The sequence below is a fragment of the Mytilus edulis genome, chromosome 13, assembly GCF_963676685.1.
Source record: "Mytilus edulis chromosome 13, xbMytEdul2.2, whole genome shotgun sequence".
Lineage (NCBI taxonomy): Eukaryota > Metazoa > Mollusca > Bivalvia > Mytilida > Mytilidae > Mytilus > Mytilus edulis.
Window position 1 is genome coordinate 15,840,443 of NC_092356.1, and position 25,922 is coordinate 15,866,364.

At 32.0% G+C, this 25,922-nt stretch overlaps 1 protein-coding gene across 2 annotated transcripts in view; it reads left to right on the forward strand.

Moving 5' to 3' along the window:
• LOC139502167 (uncharacterized) overlaps positions 1–24,204 on the forward strand; it is a 42,714-nt gene extending 18,510 nt beyond the window's left edge. For both annotated transcript variants that reach the window (XM_071291543.1, XM_071291544.1), the window contains exons 3-17: positions 52–135; positions 10,756–10,963; positions 11,754–11,848; positions 12,843–12,873; positions 13,612–13,693; positions 14,491–14,584; positions 15,678–15,755; positions 17,291–17,442; positions 18,825–18,865; positions 19,450–19,555; positions 19,778–19,954; positions 21,599–21,737; positions 22,371–22,502; positions 22,873–22,924; positions 23,425–24,204. In XM_071291543.1, the coding sequence (XP_071147644.1) occupies positions 52–135; positions 10,756–10,963; positions 11,754–11,848; positions 12,843–12,873; positions 13,612–13,693; positions 14,491–14,584; positions 15,678–15,755; positions 17,291–17,442; positions 18,825–18,865; positions 19,450–19,555; positions 19,778–19,954; positions 21,599–21,737; positions 22,371–22,502; positions 22,873–22,924; positions 23,425–23,846 (1,893 nt within the window). In that variant the 3' untranslated portion in view covers positions 23,847–24,204. The remainder of the gene's footprint in view (positions 1–51; positions 136–10,755; positions 10,964–11,753; positions 11,849–12,842; positions 12,874–13,611; positions 13,694–14,490; positions 14,585–15,677; positions 15,756–17,290; positions 17,443–18,824; positions 18,866–19,449; positions 19,556–19,777; positions 19,955–21,598; positions 21,738–22,370; positions 22,503–22,872; positions 22,925–23,424) is intronic.
• Positions 24,205–25,922: the final 1,718 nt, after the last annotated feature.

Sequence of the window (25,922 nt, forward strand, 5' to 3'; positions counted from 1 at the left end):
CTAGTTACAGTCAGTTTTATGTTTTATCAATGATTTGAATTTAAATTGCAGGATTTTACGTTGTACTACAATACAGAAAACAAAGCCTCAGCACTAGTCAAGTTTTATAGTGACGACTTATCACGTTATCATATTGTAAGTATTTCTAGTCCAGTTTTATAGTGACGACTTATCACGTTATCATATTGTAAGTATTTCTAGTCCAGTTTTATAGTGACGATTTATCACGTTATCATGTTGTAAGTATTTCTAATCAAGTTTTATAGTGACGACTTATCACGTTATCGTGTTGTAAGTATTTCTAGTCCAGTTTTATAGTGACGACTTATCACGTTATCATGTTGTAAGTATTTCTAGTCCAGTTTTATAATGACGACTTATCACGTTTTCATATTGTAAGTATTTCTAATTAAGTTTTATAGTGACGACTTATCACGTTATCATGTTGTAAGTATTTCTAATCAAGTTTTATAGTGACGACTTATCACGTTATCATGTTGTAAGTATTTCTAGTCCAGTTTTATAGTGACGACTTATCACGTTATCATGTTGTAAGTATTTCTAGTCCAGTTTTATAGTGACGACTTATCACGTTATCCTGTTGTAAGTATTTCTACTCAAGTTTTATAGTGACGACTTATCACGTTATCATGTTGTAAGTATTTCTAGTCCAGTTTTATAGTGACGACTTATCACGTTATCATGTTGTAAGTATTTCTCGGCCAGTTTTATAGTGACGACTTATCACGTTATCATGTTGTAAGTATTTCTAATCAAGTTTTATGGTGACGACTTATCATGTTGTAAGTATTTCTAGTCCAGTTTTATAGTGACGACTTATCACGTTATCATGTTGTAAGTATTTCTAATCAAGTTTTATAGTGACGACTTATCACGTTATCCTGTTGTAAGTATTTCTAATCAAGTTTTATAGTGACGACTTATCACATTATCATGTTGTAAGTATTTCTATTCCAGTTTTATAGTGACGACTTATCACGTTATCATGTTGTAAGTATTTCTAGTCAAGTTTTATAGTGACGACTTATCACGTTATCATGTTGTAAGTATTTCTAGTCCAGTTTTATAGTGACGACTTATCACGTTATCATGTTGTAAGTATTTCTCGGCCAGTTTTATAGTGACGACTTATCACGTTATCATGTTGTAAGTATTTCTAATCTAGTTGTATGGTGACGACTTATCATGTTGTAAGTATTTCTAGTCCAGTTTTATAGTGACGACTTATCACGTTATCATGTTGTAAGTATTTCTCGGCCAGTTTTATAGTGACGACTTATCACGTTATCATATTGTAAGTATTTCTAGTCCAGTTTTATAGTGACGACTTATCACGTTATCATGTTGTAAGTATTTCTAGTCAAGTTTTATAGTGACGACTTATCACGTTATCATGTTGTAAGTATTTCTAATCAAGTTTTATAGTGACGACTCACGTTATCATGTTGTAAGTATTTCTATTCCAGTTTTATAGTGACGACTTATCACGTTATCATGTTGTAAGTATTTCTATTCCAGTTTTATAGTGACGGCTTATCACGTTATCATGTTGTAAGTATTTCTAGTCAAGTTTTATAGTGACGACTTATCACGTTATCATGTTGTAATTATTTCTAGTCCAGTTTTATAGTGACGACTTATCACGTTATCATGTTGTAAGTATTTCTAGTCCAGTTTTATAGTGACGACTTATCACGTTATCATATTGTAAGTATTTCTAATCAAGTTTTATAGTGACGACTTATCACGTTATCATATTGTAAGTATTTCTAATCAAGTTTTATAGTGACGACTTATCACGTAATCATATTGTAAGTATTTCTAATCAAGTTTTATAGTGACTACTTATCACGTTATCATGTTGTAAGTATATTTCTAGTCAAGTTTTATAGTGACGACTTATCACATTATCATATTGTAAGTATTTCTAGTCCAGTTTTATAGTGACGACTTATCACGTTATCATATTGTAAGTATTTCTAGTCCAGTTTTATAGTGACGACTTATCACGTTATCATATTGTAAGTATTTCTATTCCAGTTTTATAGTGACGACTTATCACGTCATCATGTTGTAAGTATTTCTATTCCAGTTTTATAGTGACGACTTATCACGTTATCATGTTGTAAGTATTTCTATTCCAGTTTTATAGTGACGACTTATCACGTTATCATATTTTAGAACATACTCGACCTTCTCGTCCAATGAAAAGTCAGTTTTTCCAACGTAGTCGGTATAGTTTCGGTTTGTGCCCTTTGAACTTAAAGACGCTTAACTATGGCAACAGAATACGCATGCTCCAAAATCCTTTCTGTGATTGGACAAAATGCTGTCATGGTGGATGATTTGGTTGTGTTTGAAAAAACGTCTCGTTAATTATATCGTGATGGAAAGCAAGTGAAAAACTATAAATATTTGAACTAGATCTTACAATGATTTATATTTTTATTAAAATAATTGTTTCTCCAATAGCTCTTTGCATCCGTGACAGCTGTTTATGACAATTATATAACTTTTAATGTAAACTTTGTTGTACGAACGTACATGACTTTTAGAACGCACCTACGCATGTGAGATTTCCGCGGGGTTTTGGTGAATGTAAACAGAAAGATACGAGGACCGAGAATACTGAACACAAACAGAGAAAACGTTATTTACATGGTATCTTTGTGCTTCTGAAGGTTATCGAAATGATAGTTTTAAACATATACTCAATTTTAAATACGTCGGATATCTTTTTTAAAGATAGTTCTTGTTTACCCTCTAATTTTCATAGTGCATGGTTTTCCATGCACTATGAAATGCTATACATGAATGACTTTTTTCATTGTCAGTTAATTATGAAAGTGAACTCTTAATAACTGCACTAATAAAGTGTACAATCCCCTGAGGCATTTTCCCTGGGAAAAGAGCCTACCGATTAAACATGAAAGAGCAAAGATTAAAACAAAACATTTTGAATTTTAGAAATTTTTATACATTTTCTAATGGTACACATATTAAAAACAATGGGGGTCAGGATGTAGGTAAAATAATATTTATTTATTATATACCTGGCATTTGAGGGTTTTTTTTTCTTTCAAGAAAACAATGCCAGACTGCTGATACATAAAGCAAAGGATTTTTTTTAAAGAGAAACACAATACATATAAAATTATCAATAAAAAGTAAGCATTTAATGTTGAATGGTCTGAATTTAAATGGGTATACAGAGAGTTTTATATTTATAAACAAAAAAATCAAATTTCAAAAAGGGGATTTATATAACATTGTGTTGTTTTTTAAAATAAAAAAAAATCTCAAGATATATAAATATTAAATTTTACCTGAAGCAGAAGAAAAACAATTTATCTATTCGGTCCTCACAAACTATGTCAGTGCTGTTTCATTCCATCAATTGAAATGATGATTACCTATGTTTTACATTTGTTTCATTACAAAAAGTGAACTCTTATAAGGTTTGAATATTACAATGGGAAAGGCTAATTTTGTAAGGTCACTCGAAAGTGTGAATATGTTCTAAATTGGGCTTAAATCTTCATAAAACATGACCAAGTATTGTCTAACCTATAAGTAAGTATTTCTAGTCCAGTTTTATAGTGACGACTTATCAAGTTATCATATTGTAAGTATTTCTAGTCAAGTTTTATAGTGACGACTTATCACGTTATCATGTTGTAAGTATTTCTAGTCAAGTTTTATAGTGACGACTTATCACGTTATCATGTTGTAAGTATTTCTAGTCAAGTTTTATAGTGACGACTTATCACGTTATCATGTTGTGAGTATTTCTAATCAAGTTTAATAGTGACGACTTATCACGTTATCATGTTGTAAGTATATTTCTAGTCAAGTTTTATAGTGACGACTTATCACGTTATCATGTTGTAAGTATATTTCTAGTCAAGTTTTATAGTGACGACTTATCACGTTATCATCTTGTGAACTATGTCCAGTGCACGATGTTTTGTCGATATTGTCAACATCGCAATGTCAACTTTATAGGGTCGTTATTGTGTTTACATTGTATCCTATCAATATGTTCTATACCTTTCTGTTTACATCGTTCACATCGTATACATTGGGATGTTGACAATATCGTGTCGACATCGTGTTTATATTGTATATATATAGAGTCTATAGCTTTCTGTTTACATCGTTCATATCGTATACATCGCGATGTTGACAATATTGTATCAACATTGTGTATATATAGAGTCTATACCTTTCTGTTTACATCGTTCACATCGTATACATCGCGATGTTGACAATATCGTGTCAACATCGTGTTTATATTGTATATATACATATATATATATAAAGTCTATACCTTTCTGTTTACATCGTTCACATCGTATACATCGCGATGTTGACAATATTGTGTCAACATCGTGTTTATATTGTATATATATATGTAAAGTCTATACCTTTCTGTTTACATCGTTCACATCGTATACATCGCGATGTTGACAATATTGTGTCAACATCGTGTTTATATTGTATATATATATGTAAAGTCTATACCTTTCTGTTTACATCGTTCACATCGTATACATCGCGATGTTGACAATATTGTGTCAACATCGTGTTGATATTGTATATATAGAGTTTATACCTTTCTGTTTACATCGTTCACATCGTATACATCGCGATGTTGACAATATCGTGTCAACATCGTGTTTATATTGGATTTATATATATATAAAGTCTATACCTTTCTGTTTACATCGTTTGCATCGAATACATCGCGATGTTGACAATATCGTGTCAACATCGTGTTTATATTATATTTATATATATAAAGTCTATACCATTCTGCTTACATCGTTCACATCGTATACATCGCGATGTTGACAATATTGTGTCAACATCGTGTTTATATTGTATATATAGTGTCTACACCTTTCTGTTTACATCGTTCACATCGTATACATCATAATGTTAACAATATAGTGTCAACATCTTGTTGTTGTTGTTTATACATTTTTTTTCGTTCTTTTTTTTTTAAATAAGTTAACATGGTTAAGCAGTTAGTTATATAGTTAAAAAAAAATACCATTTTTCATGTCGGCGTCTTTTATTGTTAACTATGCCATATAAACTTTGCTCAATGTTAAAGGCCATACGGTTATCTATAGATGTGCCAGTTAGTATGTATGTACTGGAAATTTTACTTATTTGCAATCATACCACTTCTTTTTTATATATATACCTTTCTGTTTAAATTGTTCACATAACAATGCTAACAATATTGTGTCAAAATCGTGTTTATATTTTATATTGAGTCTATGGTACGTATATAAACGTTAAACTAACTGCATTTGTTTGCACTTGTCCTTAGTCAGGAATCTGTCGTTCAGTAGTTGTCGTTTGTTGAATTGTTCATACGTGTTTCTGGTTTCATGTTTTTTACATTAGACCTTTATTTTTCCTGTTCAAATAGTTTTACACTAGTGTTTTTTGTGCCTATCATAGCTTGCTACTCGATAAAAACCAAAACTCCGTATTAATGACAAACCTATAGGGGTTTATTTATAAAAGATGTAACTTAAATAAAAAGTTGTCTCATTTGAACTTATACCGCATCTTCTTATATGTATACATCGCTATATTAACGATGTCAACGATGTAAGCAATATATAAGAGTTCAAACAATGTCAACGATGTTCACACGACATCGTGTTAACCTTGTAAACATCACGATGTTAACGATGTCAACGATGTAAACAATATATATAAGTTCAAACAATGTCAACAATGTTGACAAGACATCGTGTTTACATTGTATACATCGCAATGTTAACGATGTCAACGATGTAAACAATATATAAGGGATCAAACAATGTAAACGATGTTGACACGACATCTTGTTAACATTGTAAACATCGCGATGTTAACGATGTCAACGATGTAAACAATATATAAGAGTTCAAACAATGTCAACGATGTTGACACGACATCGTGTTTACATTGTATACATCGCAATGTTAACGATGTCAACGATGTAAACAATATATAAGGGTTCAAACAATGTAAACGATGTTGACACAACATCGTTTTAACATTGTATACATCGCGATGTCAACGATGTATACATTATATAAGGGTTCAAACAATGTAAACAATGTTGACACTATATCGTGTTAACATTGTAGATATTGCGATGTCGACAATATTGAATAAACATCCTTCACTGGACATGCATGTTGTAAGTATTTCTAGGCCAGTTTTATAGTGACGAATTATCACGTTATCATGTTGTAAGTATTTCTAGTCAAGTTTTATAGTGACGACTTATCACGTTATCATATTGTAAGTATTTCTATTCCAGTTTTATAGTGACGAATTATCACGTTATCATGTTGTAAGTATTTCTATTCAAGTTTTATAGTGACGACTTATCACGTTATCATGTTGTAAGTATTTCTATTCAAGTTTTATAGTGACGACTTATCACGTTATCATATTGTAAATATTTCTATTCCAGTTTTATAGTGACGAATTATCACGTTATCATGTTGTAAGTATTTCTAGTCAAGTTTTATAGTGACGACTTATCACGTTATCATGTTGTAAGTATTTCTATTCCAGTTTTATAGTGACGACTTATCACGTTATCATGTTGTAAGTATTTCTAGTCAAGTTTTATAGTGACGACTTATCACGTTATCATATTGTAAGTATTTCTAGTCAAGTTTTATAGTGACGACTTATCACGTTATCATGTTGTAAGTATTTCTAGTCAAGTTTTATAGTGACGACTTATCACGTTATCATATTGTAAGTATTTCTATTCCAGTTTTATAGTGACGAATTATCACGTTATCATGTTGTAAGTATTTCTATTCAAGTTTTATAGTGACGACTTATCACGTTATCATGTTGTAAGTATTTGTAGTCAAGTTTTATGGTGACGACTTATCACGTTATCATGTTGTAAGTATTTCTAGTCAAGTTTTATAGTGACGACTTATCACGTTATCATGTTGTAAGTATTTCTAGTCAAGTTTTATAGTGACGACTTATCACGTTATCATATTGTAAGTATTTCTATTCCAGTTTTATAGTGACGAATTATCACGTTATCATGTTGTAAGTATTTCTATTCAAGTTTTATAGTGACGACTTATCACGTTATCATGTTGTAAGTATTTCTATTCAAGTTTTATAGTGACGACTTATCACGTTATCATATTGTAAGTATTTCTATTCCAGTTTTATAGTGACGAATTATCACGTTATCATGTTGTAAGTATTTCTAGTCAAGTTTTATAGTGACGACTTATCACGTTATCATGTTGTAAGTATTTCTATTCCAGTTTTATAGTGACGACTTATCACGTTATCATGTTGTAAGTATTTCTAGTCAAGTTTTATAGTGACGACTTATCACGTTATCATATTGTAAGTATTTCTATTCCAGTTTTATAGTGACGAATTATCACGTTATCATGTTGTAAGTATTTCTATTCAAGTTTTATAGTGACGACTTATCACGTTATCATGTTGTAAGTATTTCTATTCAAGTTTTATAGTGACGACTTATCACGTTATCATATTGTAAGTATTTCTATTCCAGTTTTATAGTGACGACTTATCACGTTATCATGTTGTAAGTATTTCTAGTCAAGTTTTATAGTGACGACTTATCACGTTATCATGTTGTAAGTATATTTCTAGTCAAGTTTTATAGTGACGACTTATCACGTTATCATGTTGTAAGTATTTCTAGGCCAGTTTTATAGTGACGACTTATCACGTTCTCATGTTGTAAGTATTTGTAGTCAAGTTTTATAGTGACGAATTATCACGTTATCATGTTGTAAGTATTTGTAGTCAAGTTTTATAGTGACGACTTATCACGTTATCATGTTGTAAGTATTTCTAGTCAAGTTTTATAGTGACGACTTATCACGTTATCATGTTGTAAGTATTTCTATTCCAGTTTTATAGTGACGACGTTTCACGTTATCATATTGTAAATATTTCTAATCAAGTTTTATAGTGACGACTTATCACGTTATCATGTCGAAGTATTTCTATTCCAGTTTTATAGTGATGACTTATCACGTTCTCATGTTGTAAGTATTTCTAGGCCAGTTTTATAGTGACGAATTATCACGTTATCATGTTGTAAGTATTTGTAGTCAAGTTTTATAGTGACGACTTATCACGTTATCATGTTGTAAGTATTTCTATTCAAGTTTTATAGTGACGACTTATCACGTTATCATGTTGTAAGTATTTCTCGGCCAGTTTTATAGTGACGATTTATCACGTTATCATGTTGTAAGTATTTCTAGTCAAGTTTTATAGTGACGACTTATCACGTTCTCATGTTGTAAGTATTTCTAGGCCAGTTTTATAGTGACGAATTATCACGTTATCATGTTGTAAGTATTTGTAGTCAAGTTTTATAGTGACGACTTATCACGTTATCATGTTGTAAGTATTTCTAGTCAAGTTTTATAGTGACGACTTATCACGTTATCATGTTGTAAGTATTTCTATTCCAGTTTTATAGTGACGACTTATCACGTTATCATATTGTAAGTATTTCTAATCAAGTTTTATAGTGACGACTTATCACGTTATCATGTCGAAGTATTTCTATTCCAGTTTTATAGTGACGAATTATCACGTTATCATGTTGTAAGTATTTCTAATCAAGTTTTATAGTGACGACTTATCACGTTATCATATTGTAAGTATTTCTAGTCAAGTTTTATAGTGACGACTTATCACGTTATCATGTTGTAAGTATTTGTAGTCAAGTTTTATAGTGACGACTTATCACGTTATCATGTTGTAAGTATTTCTAGTCAAGTTTTATAGTGACGACTTATCACGTTATCATGTTGTAAGTATTTCTAGTCCAGTTTTATAGTGACGACTTATCACGTTATCATATTGTAAGTATTTGTAGTCCAGTTTATAGTGACGAATTATCACGTTATCATGTTGGAAGTATTTGTAGTCAAGTTTTATAGTGACGAATTATCACGTTATCATGTTGTAAGTATTTCTGTTCCAGTTTTATAGTGACGACGTTTCACGTTATCATATTGTAAATATTTCTAATCAAGTTTTATAGTGACGACTTATCACGTTATCATGTCGAAGTATTTCTATTCCAGTTTTATAGTGATGACTTATCACGTTCTCATGTTGTAAGTATTTCTAGGCCATTTTTATAGTGACGAATTATCACGTTATCATGTTGTAAGTATTTGTAGTCAAGTTTTATAGTGACGACTTATCACGTTATCATGTTGTAAGTATTTCTATTCAAGTTTTATAGTGACGACTTATCACGTTATCATGTTGTAAGTATTTCTCGGCCAGTTTTATAGTGACGATTTATCACGTTATCATGTTGTAAGTATTTCTAGTCAAGTTTTATAGTGACGACTTATCACGTTCTCATGTTGTAAGTATTTCTAGGCCAGTTTTATAGTGACGAATTATCACGTTATCATGTTGTAAGTATTTGTAGTCAAGTTTTATAGTGACGACTTATCACGTTATCATGTTGTAAGTATTTCTAGTCAAGTTTTATAGTGACGACTTATCACGTTATCATGTTGTAAGTATTTCTATTCCAGTTTTATAGTGACGACTTATCACGTTATCATATTGTTAGTATTTCTAATCAAGTTTTATAGTGACGACTTATCACGTTATCATGTCGAAGTATTTCTATTCCAGTTTTATAGTGACGAATTATCACGTTATCATGTTGTAAGTATTTCTAATCAAGTTTTATAGTGACGACTTATCACGTTATCATATTGTAAGTATTTCTAGTCAAGTTTTATAGTGACGACTTATCACGTTATCATGTTGTAAGTATTTGTAGTCAAGTTTTATAGTGACGACTTATCACGTTATCATGTTGTAAGTATTTCTAGTCAAGTTTTATAGTGACGACTTATCACGTTATCATGTTGTAAGTATTTCTAGTCAAGTTTTATAGTGACGACTTATCACGTTATCATATTGTAAGTATTTCTAGTCCAGTTTTATAGTGACGAATTATCACGTTATCATGTTGGAAGTATTTGTAGTCAAGTTTTATAGTGACGAATTATCACGTTATCATGTTGTAAGTATTTCTGTTCAAGTTTTATAGTGACGATTGCCAAATAAAATTGATCACAAGATGTAACAAAATGGATCTTAATATAAATTTAATACTAAACAGAAAAAAAGTTTTTTAACTTGTGGCCATGATGTTATACCACAAACATACGTTGTCAATATGTTTTTAGTACACCAGATCCGGATTTCGACAAATAAATGTCTCTTTAGTGATGTTAGGGATTTGGAAGGTATTTGGAAGGCCATATAAAAAGTACTCTCATTTTTAGAAAAAGTACCCTCATTTTTAGATAGACTCTTGAGTTTTAAGAGTCGATATAGGATGAACGGATCATATAAACCGGAGGGAAAATATGATACAAGCTTTTGAAAACATCGATACCAAAATGTTGAGATTATGATTTATGCCTAGAATTTTTATTTTTTGCTAACAGTTCATATTCTTGTATTAATCAATGAAGTGTTAAATTATGATACGGGCTGATTCAGCGAAAAGATCAGATGTTTCAGACCATGTTTTGATTCTTTTCTTGTTATTGCATGTGAACATAGAACTTTACATAGTTGTATAGATAATATGATTTAAACTTTTATTGAGTATATGAAATAAATTCTTATGGTATATTATTACAGCATGCCACATACATAATAGGCTCATCATGGTTTACACTTGAGCCATCAGAAACAGCAGGATCTCGGACCAAGAGACAAGTCGTCGTATCGCCACAAATTTCATCCGAAAAGACAACAGCCCATCCTGCTCTTGACAGGAAATATTTAGTCTATGAAACGCTTTTTGCAGAAGGTCAAACGTTCTTTAATGATACTTTCGTCTTAAAAGGTACATAGTGTTAGATAAAAGCCATCGTCATGAAAAGTTTATTATTCGGTTAAAGACTACCTTTATTTGTTCTTATTGACCACACTTTTAATGTTAATTTGAACCAGCTTTTCTTGTCCTTGGTGGACTAAAAGATGGTCCAATGACATCCAATTGCAAGTCGAATAAAACCCTTCCTCTGACACACATAGACACAAACACGAGTCTGTTAATATTAATATTGTAATGTTAAACCCCGATCTTGACAGGTGTTTTCGACTCAATATTGCCAGTATTCCTGCATGAAGACTGTTATCAAGTAGTACATGATCAATGGTATTTTCAAACCCGTTGCAACAGTTAGACCAAGAAACGTTACTATATCCTTTTCGCAGTCAAGTAAATCATTTGTACAAGTCATGTAAAGAAAGAGCAGAAAAGATTGGAAGAAAAATTCAGCTTTCAACATGTACAAGAGTCTGACTGATGTTTACAGAATAGAGAATGATAGATCATTACTACAGAATAATGTGCCCAGAAAATAAAGAAAAGAGAAAAATCGTCTTTAAACATGATAAAGAAGAGAACAAAGAATTATTGGGAAAATATGAAAAGGATAGAGATAACTGCCATGCAATATAATTTAAAAAAATACAGACACGATGGACGCAAAAACCTTAACATTTGAAATGCAGGATTCATAAATACGTAGACACGTTGGGCATTTTATCAAAATTTTAAATTGAAAACATTAAATTACTCAATATATTTGTTCGTTGAATTTCAATGTTTTACTCATTATATTTGAAAGAGAATCCAGGTTTTACTACAGACCCACAATTAACAACAGAAAGAATCACAGAATCAAATTCAACGACCAACTCAGTACCCGTATTTAATTTCCGTGTAAGTATATTCTTTCGAAATTTTACTCTTTAATAATTTTATATATATTTATTTTGGGAGAAAGTTAGACAAAACAGACGTTTATAAACGCTTTCTCTGTTTGCCATTAATTTGTTTGGTGGTGGCGGGATGTTGTTTGTTTTGTTTTGTTCTTGCTTTTTCTTTTAGGAAATTAATTTTTGGTTGATGACAATGAAGAAAGACGAAGACTACAACCTTTCTCGGTTTACTATTTCAAAGTTAAGTTTTCAGCAATCCTCGCATTTTAAAGCTTTAAAGTTGTACCATCATAAGAGGATTTATATCTTTATCAACGGGACTGCGTGTTCAAAATTTTTTACTCAGTTTCGCGGATCCTTTTGTTTTTAATATTAACTTTTACTTTACTTTCCCCTATATTGATGTGAACCTATATAGATGATGTTCTCTCACTAAATAATTAAAAATTTGGTGACTATGTTGAACGAATCTATCCAATCGAACTAGAGATAAAGGATACAACTGATACAGTTAAGTCGGACTCATATTTTTACTTCCATCAAGAAATTGACAATTAGATTCGGTTGAAGTATTTAATGGATTTGTAATAACATGATCTACACGACGGGTGCCACATGGGGAACAGAATTTGCTTACCCTTCCGAAGCACCTGAGATCTCTAAGTTTTTGGTGGGGTTCGTGTTGCTCAGTCTTTAGTTGTCTATGTTATTCTTGTGTACTATTATTTTCTGTTTGTCTTTTTCATTTTTAGCCATGGCGTTGTCGGTTTATTTTCGATTTATGAGTTTGACTGTTCCTCTGGTATCTTTCGCCCCTCTTTTTTGACATAAGCATTTTTCATCTCACAAAATTGGCTTCATAAGATTACTCGCGAAAATAAGTTGGTGTAAAAATCTGAATTCCATCATATCTGGGCGATATTGGCCTGTTTGTAAATAATCTGCCAAATATTTCAACGGCCAATAAAAGATTGTAAATTTTGGTTATTTTTCAGGATAGAGGAAAGAGGTCAAGTCCAACAAAAGGTATTTGTTAGTAATGTGCATTTGTATAATTCTGTAAACATTAGTTTTATAAATAAATAAAGTTTTCAGTTATATGCGTTGAACTGAAATGTATGGATTAAAGTTCTTGTTGGTTAACGTACAGTGGCAAATATTTCGTGAACATTTGTTCAGTCTATGCGGAATTTTTTGGAAGAGCCAGAGATAATGATAAAAATATAACAGATGAATTCTTAAACACCCGACATGTGCAACATTTAGTAGTATATTTACTCTTTATGTTATTTTCTAAAATTTTATAAAGTATGTTTTTCCTGTTTATGACCTAGCTTTTCACCATTTGTTTGTATTGTATCTATTTGTGTGTCATCCTGAATATTTTTGAAATATTTGGACGTTTATTAAAAAGCAACAAATTACCATTGCTATCTCATGAGCTTAAAAACAAAAAAACAAAATTGTTGAAAATCCTAAAAATTAAGATCAACGATCAGAAATGCGAAGAAAACGACTTAATAAATCTATAAGGATCGCTGAATACATGAAGTCGAAATTAAGGGTTTTCATAATGGTTGAGGAAAACGATAAATTTGCGAGGAAAACTAATAAACGATAAAATCATTAAGAACATTTCTAGTTATAGCATACAGCTGGATAATTATACTACTCCGCAGCATAAGCTTCCATAATAAAAATTACTAGAGAACAGTTACCCTGTTACTTTTATTATTTTATCTGCATTATTGTGATATTTTTTAGAAGGAAAGAAACGTACAAAAAGGCAGATTTCACTACTATACGTGGAGTATTTAGTCTGTATTGATTATGCAAACTATGTCATGTAAGCATACACATACCTTCATTATTTATAGTAGAACGTGTATACCAATATTGATCTTAAAATCTAATAAATGATGAAAAACAGTTCTTATTCAAAGATGAAATTTTGAGAATGTAATTTTTCCTGAAAATCAAAAATACGTATTAAATATAACTTGTTTTATGTCTTTCGTGTCCGCAAGTTATGCAGTAGTTGCTCCATTTATTAAAAGTCATGATCCTCGAGGATACTGGACTAGACAACTACATGAAACTTTATCTGTACAAACGTATATTATGCTCATTGTATTATTTTATAAATTTGTTCTATGCCATCAAACCAATTGAAATTTACCAATGCATACATGTAAATACGCATTATAGATAAAGTAGTGATAAAAGAAGTTTTTAATAATAACTTGCTAAACCTACTCAAAGGTTTAAAAGAAAAAATATAGAAACATAAGCAAACTCTACAATAGCTTGATTTCATTTAGTTTTTCTAAATGCCTTTCATTCAATTGATTGTTAGTTCAACTTGAAATTGCATACAGAAGGGTCTGGATGGTGGTCCTTAATTTCTGTATTTTTTTAATCTTTAGGCATTTTTCTCTATTGACTCTTTTTGCTTTTCGCCCTTTAATCTCTATTCTTTTCATTCGAGTCATTCTCTATTTTTTATTTGTTTTGCTCCATTTTTCTCTATTTTCTCTTTTTTTTGTGATCATTATTTTTATAGTCTGTAAGCACCCACCTACACCCTCATACATGTATTTTTGAAATGATTTATATTGGTACATATTTATATTTTATTTACAGTTGGAAAGAAATGTCTACAGCAACAGACGATGCACAAAAGCATGCAGACGCAGAAAATATGATTATACAATTTTACTTGTTCGTTACCAACGGGGTGAGTCAGTATTGAATATTAAAATATATATATATTGATATATTGATAGTATTTGTGATTAAATCAGATCAAACATGCCGATCTCAAAGTAAAAAGCCAGTTCATATATGGCACATCATCAAGTTAACCGACATTTGTACATGCATATGGTAGACCAAGACCAATAGAATTCTGTGCGTTATGCAGGGAAAGGGGGCATCGTATTTCTGAAACATTTTGATTCATCTTTTGTGAAATAATATAAACTTAAATTACCTGAATATATCATAGTTCATTATACATGTTATACAGTCAATATTAAATATGTTAGAACATTGGTAAGGTTAGAGTTTTAGGCTGATTAAAAGAAATCACTGAACTTTGCTATTCACCAAGAGCTAATACACTACGTTTATTTATATTAGCTAACAGCATTCTGTATTATGATAAGGTTCATCGATAAACTAATACTGGATTGAGGTTATCTTGATTTCAATCAGACCAAACCTCAAAAATGTTATTACGTATATTGAAAAGTGCATTTAGCTGCTGTTATGGCGACACGACAGCTGATACATAGGGTATAAGTCATCGCTTATTATTAACAACTCAGAACACCAGAGATGAGTGTCTATACAAGATGTCATGTTCTTAATTGTCCGACATGCGTGTCAATCAATTTAACAAAAACAATCTAAGTTTAAGGGCCATCGCCATATTTTTTCAAATATTATAACCAAACCAAAATTGAAACAAATAATAAGATATGATAGAAGACAACTGTTGATGATGCTAATGCTTTTGGTTGTGAGTGCATATGGATGGATTAAACAACTCTGACTTTTAGATTTTAACAGTTCTATGCTAAACGTTTGTCTATGGAAAATATGTACAAAGCACGTGCGCTTGTGGAACGAACACACCTTTTTATTTTTATTTTGTTTTGGTTTTTTATTTTATTTTTTAGTAAATATTCCTTAATATTTTAATTGATTTTCATTTGTTTAATATGTTCTTGGTCCTATCCATACAATTTTACCATAAGAGTAGTTTATTCACGATGCCCCTATATTCTTATTATCTTTCATTTTTGTTTCAAATCTTTTATTTTTAGATAAATACAAGATATGAATCATTAATGACACCGGAAGGAGACGTCAAGGTCATATTGGCAGGGTTTGTTATCGCTACGGTAAGTTTTCTTACAGGTTTGCTAAAAACCCAGTAAAATTTTGACATTGTGCAAATAAGCCTCGTGCTTACACTGACCAAATTAGATTTGAAGTATAAAGCTTATTCATTCAATTTAATTTGAAACAAAAAAGCATCAAAGTTAAAGTATTTTTACAAAACCGCCTGTGTAAATCCTACTATGAGTTCAGTTAAGTGAAGCACTTGCTCAAAATTAAATTAAGAACGTGCTATATTCAAATATTTGACTTTTCCACACCATAGTTGTTTTAAAGTTTTTTTTTCTTATTTTTCATTGCATTATAGGTAAGCCCGGTTCTAGTAAATTTTCCTCTGGATTAGTAAAATTGTTTATTTTTTTTAAATTATGTATCTTCTAGGTATATCTTTATTTCATTTGATTCATTTTAAATTCGAAAGGTATTGAAACATGTTTCTCTGAATCGGTTATCTGAGACAACGTTGGGCCAAATGACATACAAATATAAAGTAAGAAATGTTTTATTTGGCAAAAGTACAAAATTGTACGGCCACGGCTTGACAAAGAATGGGACTGCCGAGACACATAATTGGCAAGTCCCTAGTATATATAATTAAACCTTATATTCCATTCCTTATTCCGTATTTCCACATTATTGTCCATTCCTTATTTCCACATTATTGTCCATTCCTTATTCCTTATTTCCACATTATTCTTATTCTTTATTCCCACCTTATTGTTATTCCTTATAATGTCATTTCCTTATATATATCAACATAATATCCTTATTAACATTATTGCTTCCAAAATATATCGGATGCTGGCCCTGGGAAACAGAAGCTCAGCGGATACATAATTCCATTATAAGAAGCATACTATATTTGTAGATGTTGTATCGCTATTTTCGCCATTAAATGGTCGGAGTCTTTATCTCAAGCCGTGACGAAGGATTGGGATTACAATCGGAATAAACTACCAGTCATTTCAACCTGAAAAATAGAACAAAAACAGGAGAAAAACGAACAACATGATATATAATATTCAACACGTGCATATTAATTACATTTTAGAAGTATATCTTTAATTTAAGTGGTGGGTGGGCGGGTAACTTTTGAAACAAACATTAGTTAATTCATACGGAACCCAATTTTTTGCGTCTTCTCTCTGCTGTATCGTGGTAAAGAAAGAATGATGACGTCACAGTTATCAAGGTTAAAATAATTAACGTGATTCATAATACATAACAAGTTCCACCACGTGTGCAAAGCGGGACAACTCCCAAAACGTAAGCCCACTTTCCTCCGATAACCGGATTTATTCTTCATAGGAATGAATCTTATTATGTGTCTACAACTTACTGTTATTATTTTAAATAGAAACGTTGAAGTCTCAGATTGAACTTCTTATTTGAAATAGTTTCCCCATTTTTGCATAGACAGCTAGATATTTTCTACCTAGAATTGTTGCTGATTTTTTTTTACCATTATTTGAAAAACCATGGAAACATGCATGGTCCTTTCAAGTGATAACATAAACCTTACTGTATTTTCAAATAGAATATTGAAGCCTCACGATGGACAGAAGACAATGTCATCAGTTCGAATGTAGTTAATGATGGAAATACATTACTGACATTTTCACAATGGATAAATGCCAACAGAAACACTGGTGCCATTCCACCTCACGATCATGCTGCACTGTTTACTGGGTACGTATAGAGTGAACACTGACTGTACAAGATAAAATAGTATCATTTATTAGATTACCTAAGCTGTATTTTGCAAACTCTTTGTAAATTTTGGATTCTCAATGCTCTTCAAATTCTTGGTTATACTTTATTTGGCCTTTTAACTTTATATGGTTCAATGGTTTGAGCTTCATCGGTGTCTTTTGTTGAAGAAATTGAGTCTCACTTACAATATTAAAAGCCTGGTATCTTTGATGGGCTTTTTTATGTACAAGACATGCATCGAGAGTTTTTCTAACATCAAGGTGGCATTCTGTGGTATAGGGAGGTAATTTGTCAGGTTCAATCCATCATTTTCTACATTTGAAAATGTCTGTACCAACTCATGAATATGACAGTTGTCCATTCGTTTGATGTGTTTTATCATTTGATTTTGCCATTTGATTAGGGACTTTCCGTTTTGAATTTTCCTCAGAGTTTTTATACGCCCGTCAAAATTTTGACGGGACGTATTATGGTATACAAATGTCCGGTGTTCGTCCGTCTGTCTGTCCGTCCGTCTGTCCGTCCGTCCGTCTGTCTGTCCGGCGTAAACATGTCGCACCGTAACTTGAGAACGACTTATCTAAATTTCATGAAACTTAATATAGTTGTTTTTTATGATGGTCAAATGATCTGTATACTTTTTGGTGAAAATAAGATTTAAACTTTTTGAGTTACGGCACTTTGTAACTAAAACAGGGGTGTGTTTTTTTTTCACATGTCGTACCGTATTTCAAAAACGATTCCTGATTATTGCTTAAAACTTTACACACTTCTTAGTTATATTAATCTTAATATCTGTATACTTTTTGGTGATGATTCAAAATTTCATTTTTGAGTTATTGAGTATTTTGTAAAAAAAGGGGGAGGGGGTTTTTACATGTCGTGCCGTATCTCAAAAACGATTTATGATTATTGCATTTAAACTTTACACACTTCTTTGTTATATTAATCTAAAGATCTGTATACTTTTTGGTGATGACTCAAAATTTTATTTTAGTGATATTTGTAAAAAAAAACAGGGTGGGGGGGGGGGGGGTTACATGTCCCGCTGTGTCTCAAAAGCAATAAATGGTAATTGCTTAAAACTTTCTCAGAAACTTTTTATGATTATTGCATAAAACTTCCACACAAGACGTCGGGCGTATCATGCGCTCATGGCGCAGCTGTTTATTACTTTTCACAGTGCATGTTTTTTGGGTGTGTTAGTCTTTGTTTACTCCTTTGTTTTGATTACTATTGTCTCATAAGAGTTTTGTCTCTTGAGCAACTTTTCCAAACCACATAATATTGTTTTAGAAATCTTAATTGTCTTCAACAACTTATGTATAAATTCTTTAAGTATTTTAACTTTTTTGTAGGTATGATTTGGCAGAGAAAATAACAGATAAAAGGACAATAGGTATTTGACTATATATTAATTTAACAGTCATTGTCAAAATTAGTAATTAAACTATGCTGAGGTATTAATATATTTAAGCAAAGTTGACATCTATTGAAGATTTGGTATTCTTTCAAGAGTACATCGACGTCATCTCCAACTAAAACAATTTCAGCTATTTATCTCGGCATGTGTCATTTTTCACATGTTTTTTTATGTAACAGTAGGTGTTTGCCTTTTTCCGTTTCAGACTAGTTTTGTCTTAGGAGACAACAATTCCATTTGCTAATCTATGGAGGAACGGTGGTCAAGAGGAGTTTAAAAATCTGCCTTGTGCAAAATTTAAAAACGATAAATCTTACCAAGGACAGGATAAAAAATATTAATCTGCAAAACCAACACAGTTTTTTGTAGGAAATAATTTTGTACAAAATAGAAAATCAATTTTCTACACAAACCAATGCGGAATTCACAATGTGATAATAAATATTTTATAAGACCCTACCCGACACAATATCAAGCTGTAGTTCACTTGAATAATTGTATCTAATTGATTAAGCTTACCGGTCGCACACAAGTATTTACATGTGTTTCTTTCTTTTCAGGGATAGCTTACCTTTCAAGAGTGTGTAACTCGTATGCATCATCTGTCAACGAAGAAACATTCAACGCCATGATTATACACATCGCTGCACACGAACTTGCACACAAGTAAATTTATGTTATTGTCTTCTTTTTTTTCATTAATGTTTACAGTATTTCTCAGCAATATTTATTTGAACCTTGCAATTCAAAATGGTATGTTAAATATTGGCAATTGAAGAATTTTGACAATATGAACACCTATTGAAAGACTTCGAATATCTTCTTCGTTGCTTTTCAAGCCTTTGAAATCCAAAATATGTATAAAGTTGGTTTTTTTTTATCTTGTAGCCTAGGAGCATCTCATGACAGCTATCATTCCAACGGATGTTCAGCAGAGTTTGGATATGTAATGTCTCCTTCACTCCCCAATAGTGAATACAGCTCAGCCACCTCAGCATCCAGAAATTTTATATTTTCCTCATGTTCAAGGGCAGCGATTGGAGCATACATAGCGGGTTTAGAAACGTAAGTAACATTTGGATATAAGTTGGATGGGTCGATACCACTGCTGGTGGAGGATATCACCAGCCCAGTAGTCAGCACTTCGGTGTTGACATGAATATCAATTATATGGTATTTTTTTTTTTATAAATTTCCTGTTTACTAAAGAATGGATTTTTCAAAATATTGAGGATATTCTTATTCCAAGCATAGATAACCTTAGTCGTATTTGGCACAACTTTTTGTAATTAGTGGTCCTCGATGCTCTTCAACTTTGTACTTGTTTGGCTTTATAACTAGTTTGTTCTGAGAGTCACTGATGAGTCTGGTGCAGACGAAACGCGCGTCTGGGGTATTAAACTATAAGCCAAGTACTTAGATAACAATTTACATCACTGGGTCGATGCCACTGCTGGTGGACGTTTATTCCCCGAGGGTATCACCAACTCAGTAGTCAGCACATCGGTGCTGACATGAATATCAATTATATGGTAATTCTTATAAATTTCCTATTTACAAAACTATGAATTTTCAAAATTTTAAGAATAATCCTATTGCAGGCATCGATAACCTTAATCGTATTTGGCACAACTTTTTTGGAATCTGGGGTCCTCAATGCTCTTCAACTTTGTACTTGTTTGGCTTTATAACTATTTTGTTCTGAGCGTCACTGTTGAGTCTTGTGTAGACGAAACACGCGTCTGGGGTATTTAATTGCCAGCCTGTTACCTTTGATAACTATTTACAACACTGGGTCGATGCCACTGCTGGTGGACGTTTCGTCCCCGAGGGTATCACCAACTCAGTATTCAGCACTTCGTAGTTGACATGAATATCAATTATATGGTCATTTTTATAAATTTACTGTTTATAAAAGTATGAATTTTTCAAAATTCTAAGGATATTCCTATTGCAGGCATAGATAACCTTAATCGTATTTGGCACAACTTGGAATTTGGGGTCTTAGATGATCTTCAACTTTGTACTTGTCTGGCTTTATAACTATTTTGTTCTGAGCGTCACTGATGAATCGTGTGTAGACGAAACGCACGTCTGGTGTATTAAATTATAAGCTTGGTACCTTTGATAACTATTTATACTAGATATGATACGAATGTCTATATGAAGTCAGGAATATAACATTATATTCCGTTTGTACCTTCGTAATTCAAGTCTGACGTTTGATTTGACAGGTTTTACCTTAGAGTTCGGTATTTTTGCTAAAATCTTTTATTTTAAGAAGATCTCTAAATATGCAGACACAATGAAGCATGTTCCTTGTGCAACATTTCATTTAATTAGCTGTTAGTTAGAAAAGTTAAGCAGAGAGGGGAACAAAAGTTGTCCAGAAAGATCTCTAAATATGCAGACACAATGAAGCATGTTCCTTGTGCAACATTTCAGTTAATTAGCTGTTAGTTAGAAACGTTAAGCAGATATATATTTTCGAGTAAGGCCCATTGACATATTGACAGAAATCAGCTCGAGACCTGGACAACTTTTGTTCACCTCTCTGCAAACTTAAACATCTGAATTCGATTTTTTTTATACAATTGTCGAAGGAATAAAAGGTATACATTTATCAGTTAGTATTAACTGTTCTTTGAACAAGTCTAAGTTGCTACTTAAATGATATCTTGTAACTGTGAAAATGATTGAATATTTTAGAAACTGTTTGGAAAATTCTCCCATGGATGGATTGGTAGATTTGACACTTGCTGCATTCAACCCAGGTGAAACGGTATACGGTGTTGATGATCAGTGTAGACTTACATATGCCCCAAACGGTGGGTCAGCAATGTGCAGGGTATGTGTTTAAGTCCAGTATGCTTACAGTATGGAAGAGTAATATTTACAAAAACACAATATAACGATATAATTTACAGCAATTTATATGTATATATAGCCTTCTCGAACTGAAGATTTCATTGTTTTCGGGTTACTATGCAGTGAAGAGGTAGTTGACTGAATAGTGGGGAGGAGGACATTGCCGTATTTGACATTTTGGGTCCTCAATGCTCTTCAACTTTTTACCTGTTTGGCTTTACAACTATTTTGATCTGAACGTCACTGATAAGTCTTATTTAGACGAAATGTGCGTCTGGCGTATTACATTATAATCCTGGTACCTTTGATAACTATTGAAATGCAAAATGAGAGAAGTCTTTTTATAGTCATAAAGGAAATGAGTGTCCTTTTTTAGTTAAATTTTTTTTTCCATATTTTTTTTTGTATTCCTCCATTTTCCCTCAGCTATCACGCTTGTGCTATCTACCAGGAATTTTACAAAGAGTAATTAGGTATAGCATGCAATGATGTTCGCTTATTTTCCATTATAATTGAACATAACGTTATAAACCATAAAAAGGTTCTTAAATGTTAAAAATATGTGTGTTCAGTTTGTTTGTTGTCACAATGAGGTTTCTTCCATTTTTTTCAGGAAAACTATCCTTTAACAACAATGAAATGGGCCAGTGTATGTTACAGATTACAGTGTAGAAATCCTGCAAATCTGAATGGACCTTGTTCAAGTCAATTTGCACATGACGGCACAGCTTGTGGAAACTATAAGGTATGGCTGTAATTCGTGAGCCTAGATTCGTGATCTGTTTTCTGAATTTTTGTTTAATAATCAGTTTGTCTTGTCTTGTTTATGCCTTAATCATATGAATTTTGCTTGAAGCTGTTGGCTTTCATACTTTCATGTTATGTTTGATTCTTTAAAAAAGCTTTTTGATACATATATTTAAATGATAAAACCACAAACTACATTTTGTGCATTTGAAACACTTCTTCCGAATTAACCATCACCAGTTACGCTAAAACATGAAAAAAATGAAAGTCAAGGGTATATAGTACCTGAATTATTCCAGCACAACAGCTCTTGTTAATTTACTCATAGAGTCAAACTTAACTTATCCAATGTATTTGACTGTTTTCAGTGGTGTCAACAAGGCCAATGTGTTAGCTCTGTAGACGCGCCCAATGTCCCAGGTAAGAAGTGAAATCTACATGCATGATCTACTTGCAATTTGGATTTTACTGAAATATTCACGTAGATGGTGCATGTAGTATCTAGATTATTGAATGGAAAAACACCATCAATTGTATGCGTCCGAAGCGGTTTTCTGGGTTAACCTTCATCAGGAACGCTCTACGCATAGAACAACAATGGAAATCGCCATATAAATAAACAGGTTGTTTAGTTGTTGATGGTGTAGTTCCTACCATATGTATTTCAAATTTCTCGTTTCTTATTTAGATTAGATCGTTGATTTTCCTGTTTGAATTGTTTTACACTAGTAATTTTAGGACCCTTTATAGCTTGTTGATCGATGTGAAGCACGGCTCGGTGTTAATGGCCGTACACAATGTATAATGCCAATGTGACGTTTTTCACTGTTTATGGTTTAAAAAACAAATAATTTTATGTCAAGGTTTGGTTATTAGTTTCAGCAAGAGTTCTATCTTAAATCTATTCAGTTCTTCTTCAGATATTTGTCCATTTGGAGATGACCCACTGTTCAATTGTGACATAAACCAATGCAGCCAGTATGGTCAACAGATCCGTTCTGGGAAATGCTGCTATACGTGCCTGGTTCCAAAGACGACCACTTCAACTAGTACCAGCACGACCACGACGACGCCACCAACTACAATAACCACGCCCATTACTACAACAATCACGCTCACCACAACAACACCTACGACCACGCCCACCACTACAACCACGCCCACAACGAAGACAACAACAATGCAATCTACAACAACAAGAGTAATAAAAACAACCCGTCAAACATCAATGAATACACCAGTGACAACTGATAAACCATTTTCCCAAAGTTTCGATGAACTTGCGGATCATGACTTGAAAACGGCAATGGCTTTATTTGTACATTTAGTTGCTATGTTATAGATTCAGATTTGCAAAATATTTTAACAGTCAGTGTCTTTGTTAAAGACGATATTGTTCATAAAGAATGAATCCAATGTTCACACCTTTTTTGAAAACACTGCTTGATTTGACATTTCAGAAACTATTGCAATCTGAAAACATTTTCAAAAATCAAAGTGTTGTGATTGGTGAAAACTTTCTAAGCAAAGCGAATTCAACCAACGACATTGCAAAATCATCTTTTTTGTTTCAAACATGTGTTAGAAACTCGATTTAAGATGAACTTTAGTTTTTTATTTAATGCGTATTTATTGTTGGCAGTAATGTTGTAAATGTCCTATTGTTTGGTTTTTTTCTCAAATAAATGAGTACTTCCGTGTTCTTTTGTTCTCCATATTTCGAAATTTGATAATAAAATCAGAATAACATGTAGACTGATCCTCTACTTTGCATGCAACATACGGTATCTCAGAGCCAAACTGACAAAGGACAAGGAACAAGTCTAGATAACATGTTGCACAAACGGTAAGAGGTCTATAAATGGACCATCTTCCGAAAGTCTTTAATTTCTTAATGCAAAAAGCTTGTGAAACGGTATTTGGATGAGATGATATAATAAACTATTGTTACCCCAGAAATAGAGTGATTAAGTGTGGTGAACGTATAGGTTTACATTTATATAGACGCAAATTGTGTCACTGGAATTTCCATTTCTTATTTTTTCTGTATCAAATGAATTTTGTGATAATATGAAAAAGACAAAAGAAAAGCCAAGCGAAGTGACGGTTGTGAATGTAACTATAATAAACATCTCAGATCATAATGCTCTGTAAATTAAACATTCATTGTCAAAAGATAATTCAATTTAAAATCATTACCATAACTTCTCTGTCTTAACATCTAAGAATGAAAAGCCGTTTTTATACGAAGTTAAATTTTACCGAATGTGTCTGATTAAACCGAACAATCCAAAACGGAAACTAGCTCCAAAAGATCTTAAATTCAATAGAAAATCTTCTGATTTCTCCCATCCCAATTTATCAATTGAAGGGCTTGATTTCACTCGTATAACCTCCAATAAAACACCTTAGCAAACAACAACGCATACCGTGAAATTTCTGCAAGGGAAGGTTTTCCAAAAACCAACAGGAAGCATTCCCAATACAAAGTATAGAAGAATAATTAATCATTATAAACGGCCATAATTTATCGAACTCCTTAGTCTACATTAAAACAATACTACAAAGTATTTCAACGCTTACATAATTGTACACTCTGTAAATGTCGTAAGTATTCATTTATGCCTACTTAAATAAAGTTTCAAAGATAATTTACATTTAATTTATTAAATCAAGAAAATGTTATTCAGACAATAATTTACCGGATGTATGATGAATGCTCCAAATATACTAACATAGGTTCAATCAAGGATTTATATATTAATAGCTATATGCAATATATGTAATTTGTTTGACATTAACGTAACTTTCTTTCAAATTTAAACAATTTTCAAAGGACAACTGTTCTTATCTTGTACGACAATTTTAGAAAGCCTTTTCTGATTTAAAAGACGGATATAAGTGTTATTCGTATATATATATATTAGAAAGCAAATTTACAGATCTAACATTGTTGGGTTGATGTTTAGACGAGTTATATATATATATATATATACAACTCGTCTAAACATCAACCCAACAATGTTAGAAAGCAAATTTACAGATCTAACATTGTTGGGTTGATGTTTAGACGAGTTATATATATATATATATATACAACTCGTCTAAACATCAACCCAACAATGTTAGATCTGTAAATTTGCTTTCGCAAATTTTTGGTTCTTCCCTCGCCGGGATTCGAACCCATGCTACTGTGATATCGTGACACCAAATCGCCTGCACTGCAGCCGTCCCGCTAGACCACACGACCACCTGGGCTCTCAAAAAAAGAGCTTTCGCTGGCCGTGTGTTACCTTTCTTCGTCAGTTTTAATCTAGCGGCGTACTACAGTACATGATATATAAGGCATGAAGATGTTATTGTTACAGATCAGCTAAATTATCTATAGTAAAGGATCCTACAAATTAATGTAATATAC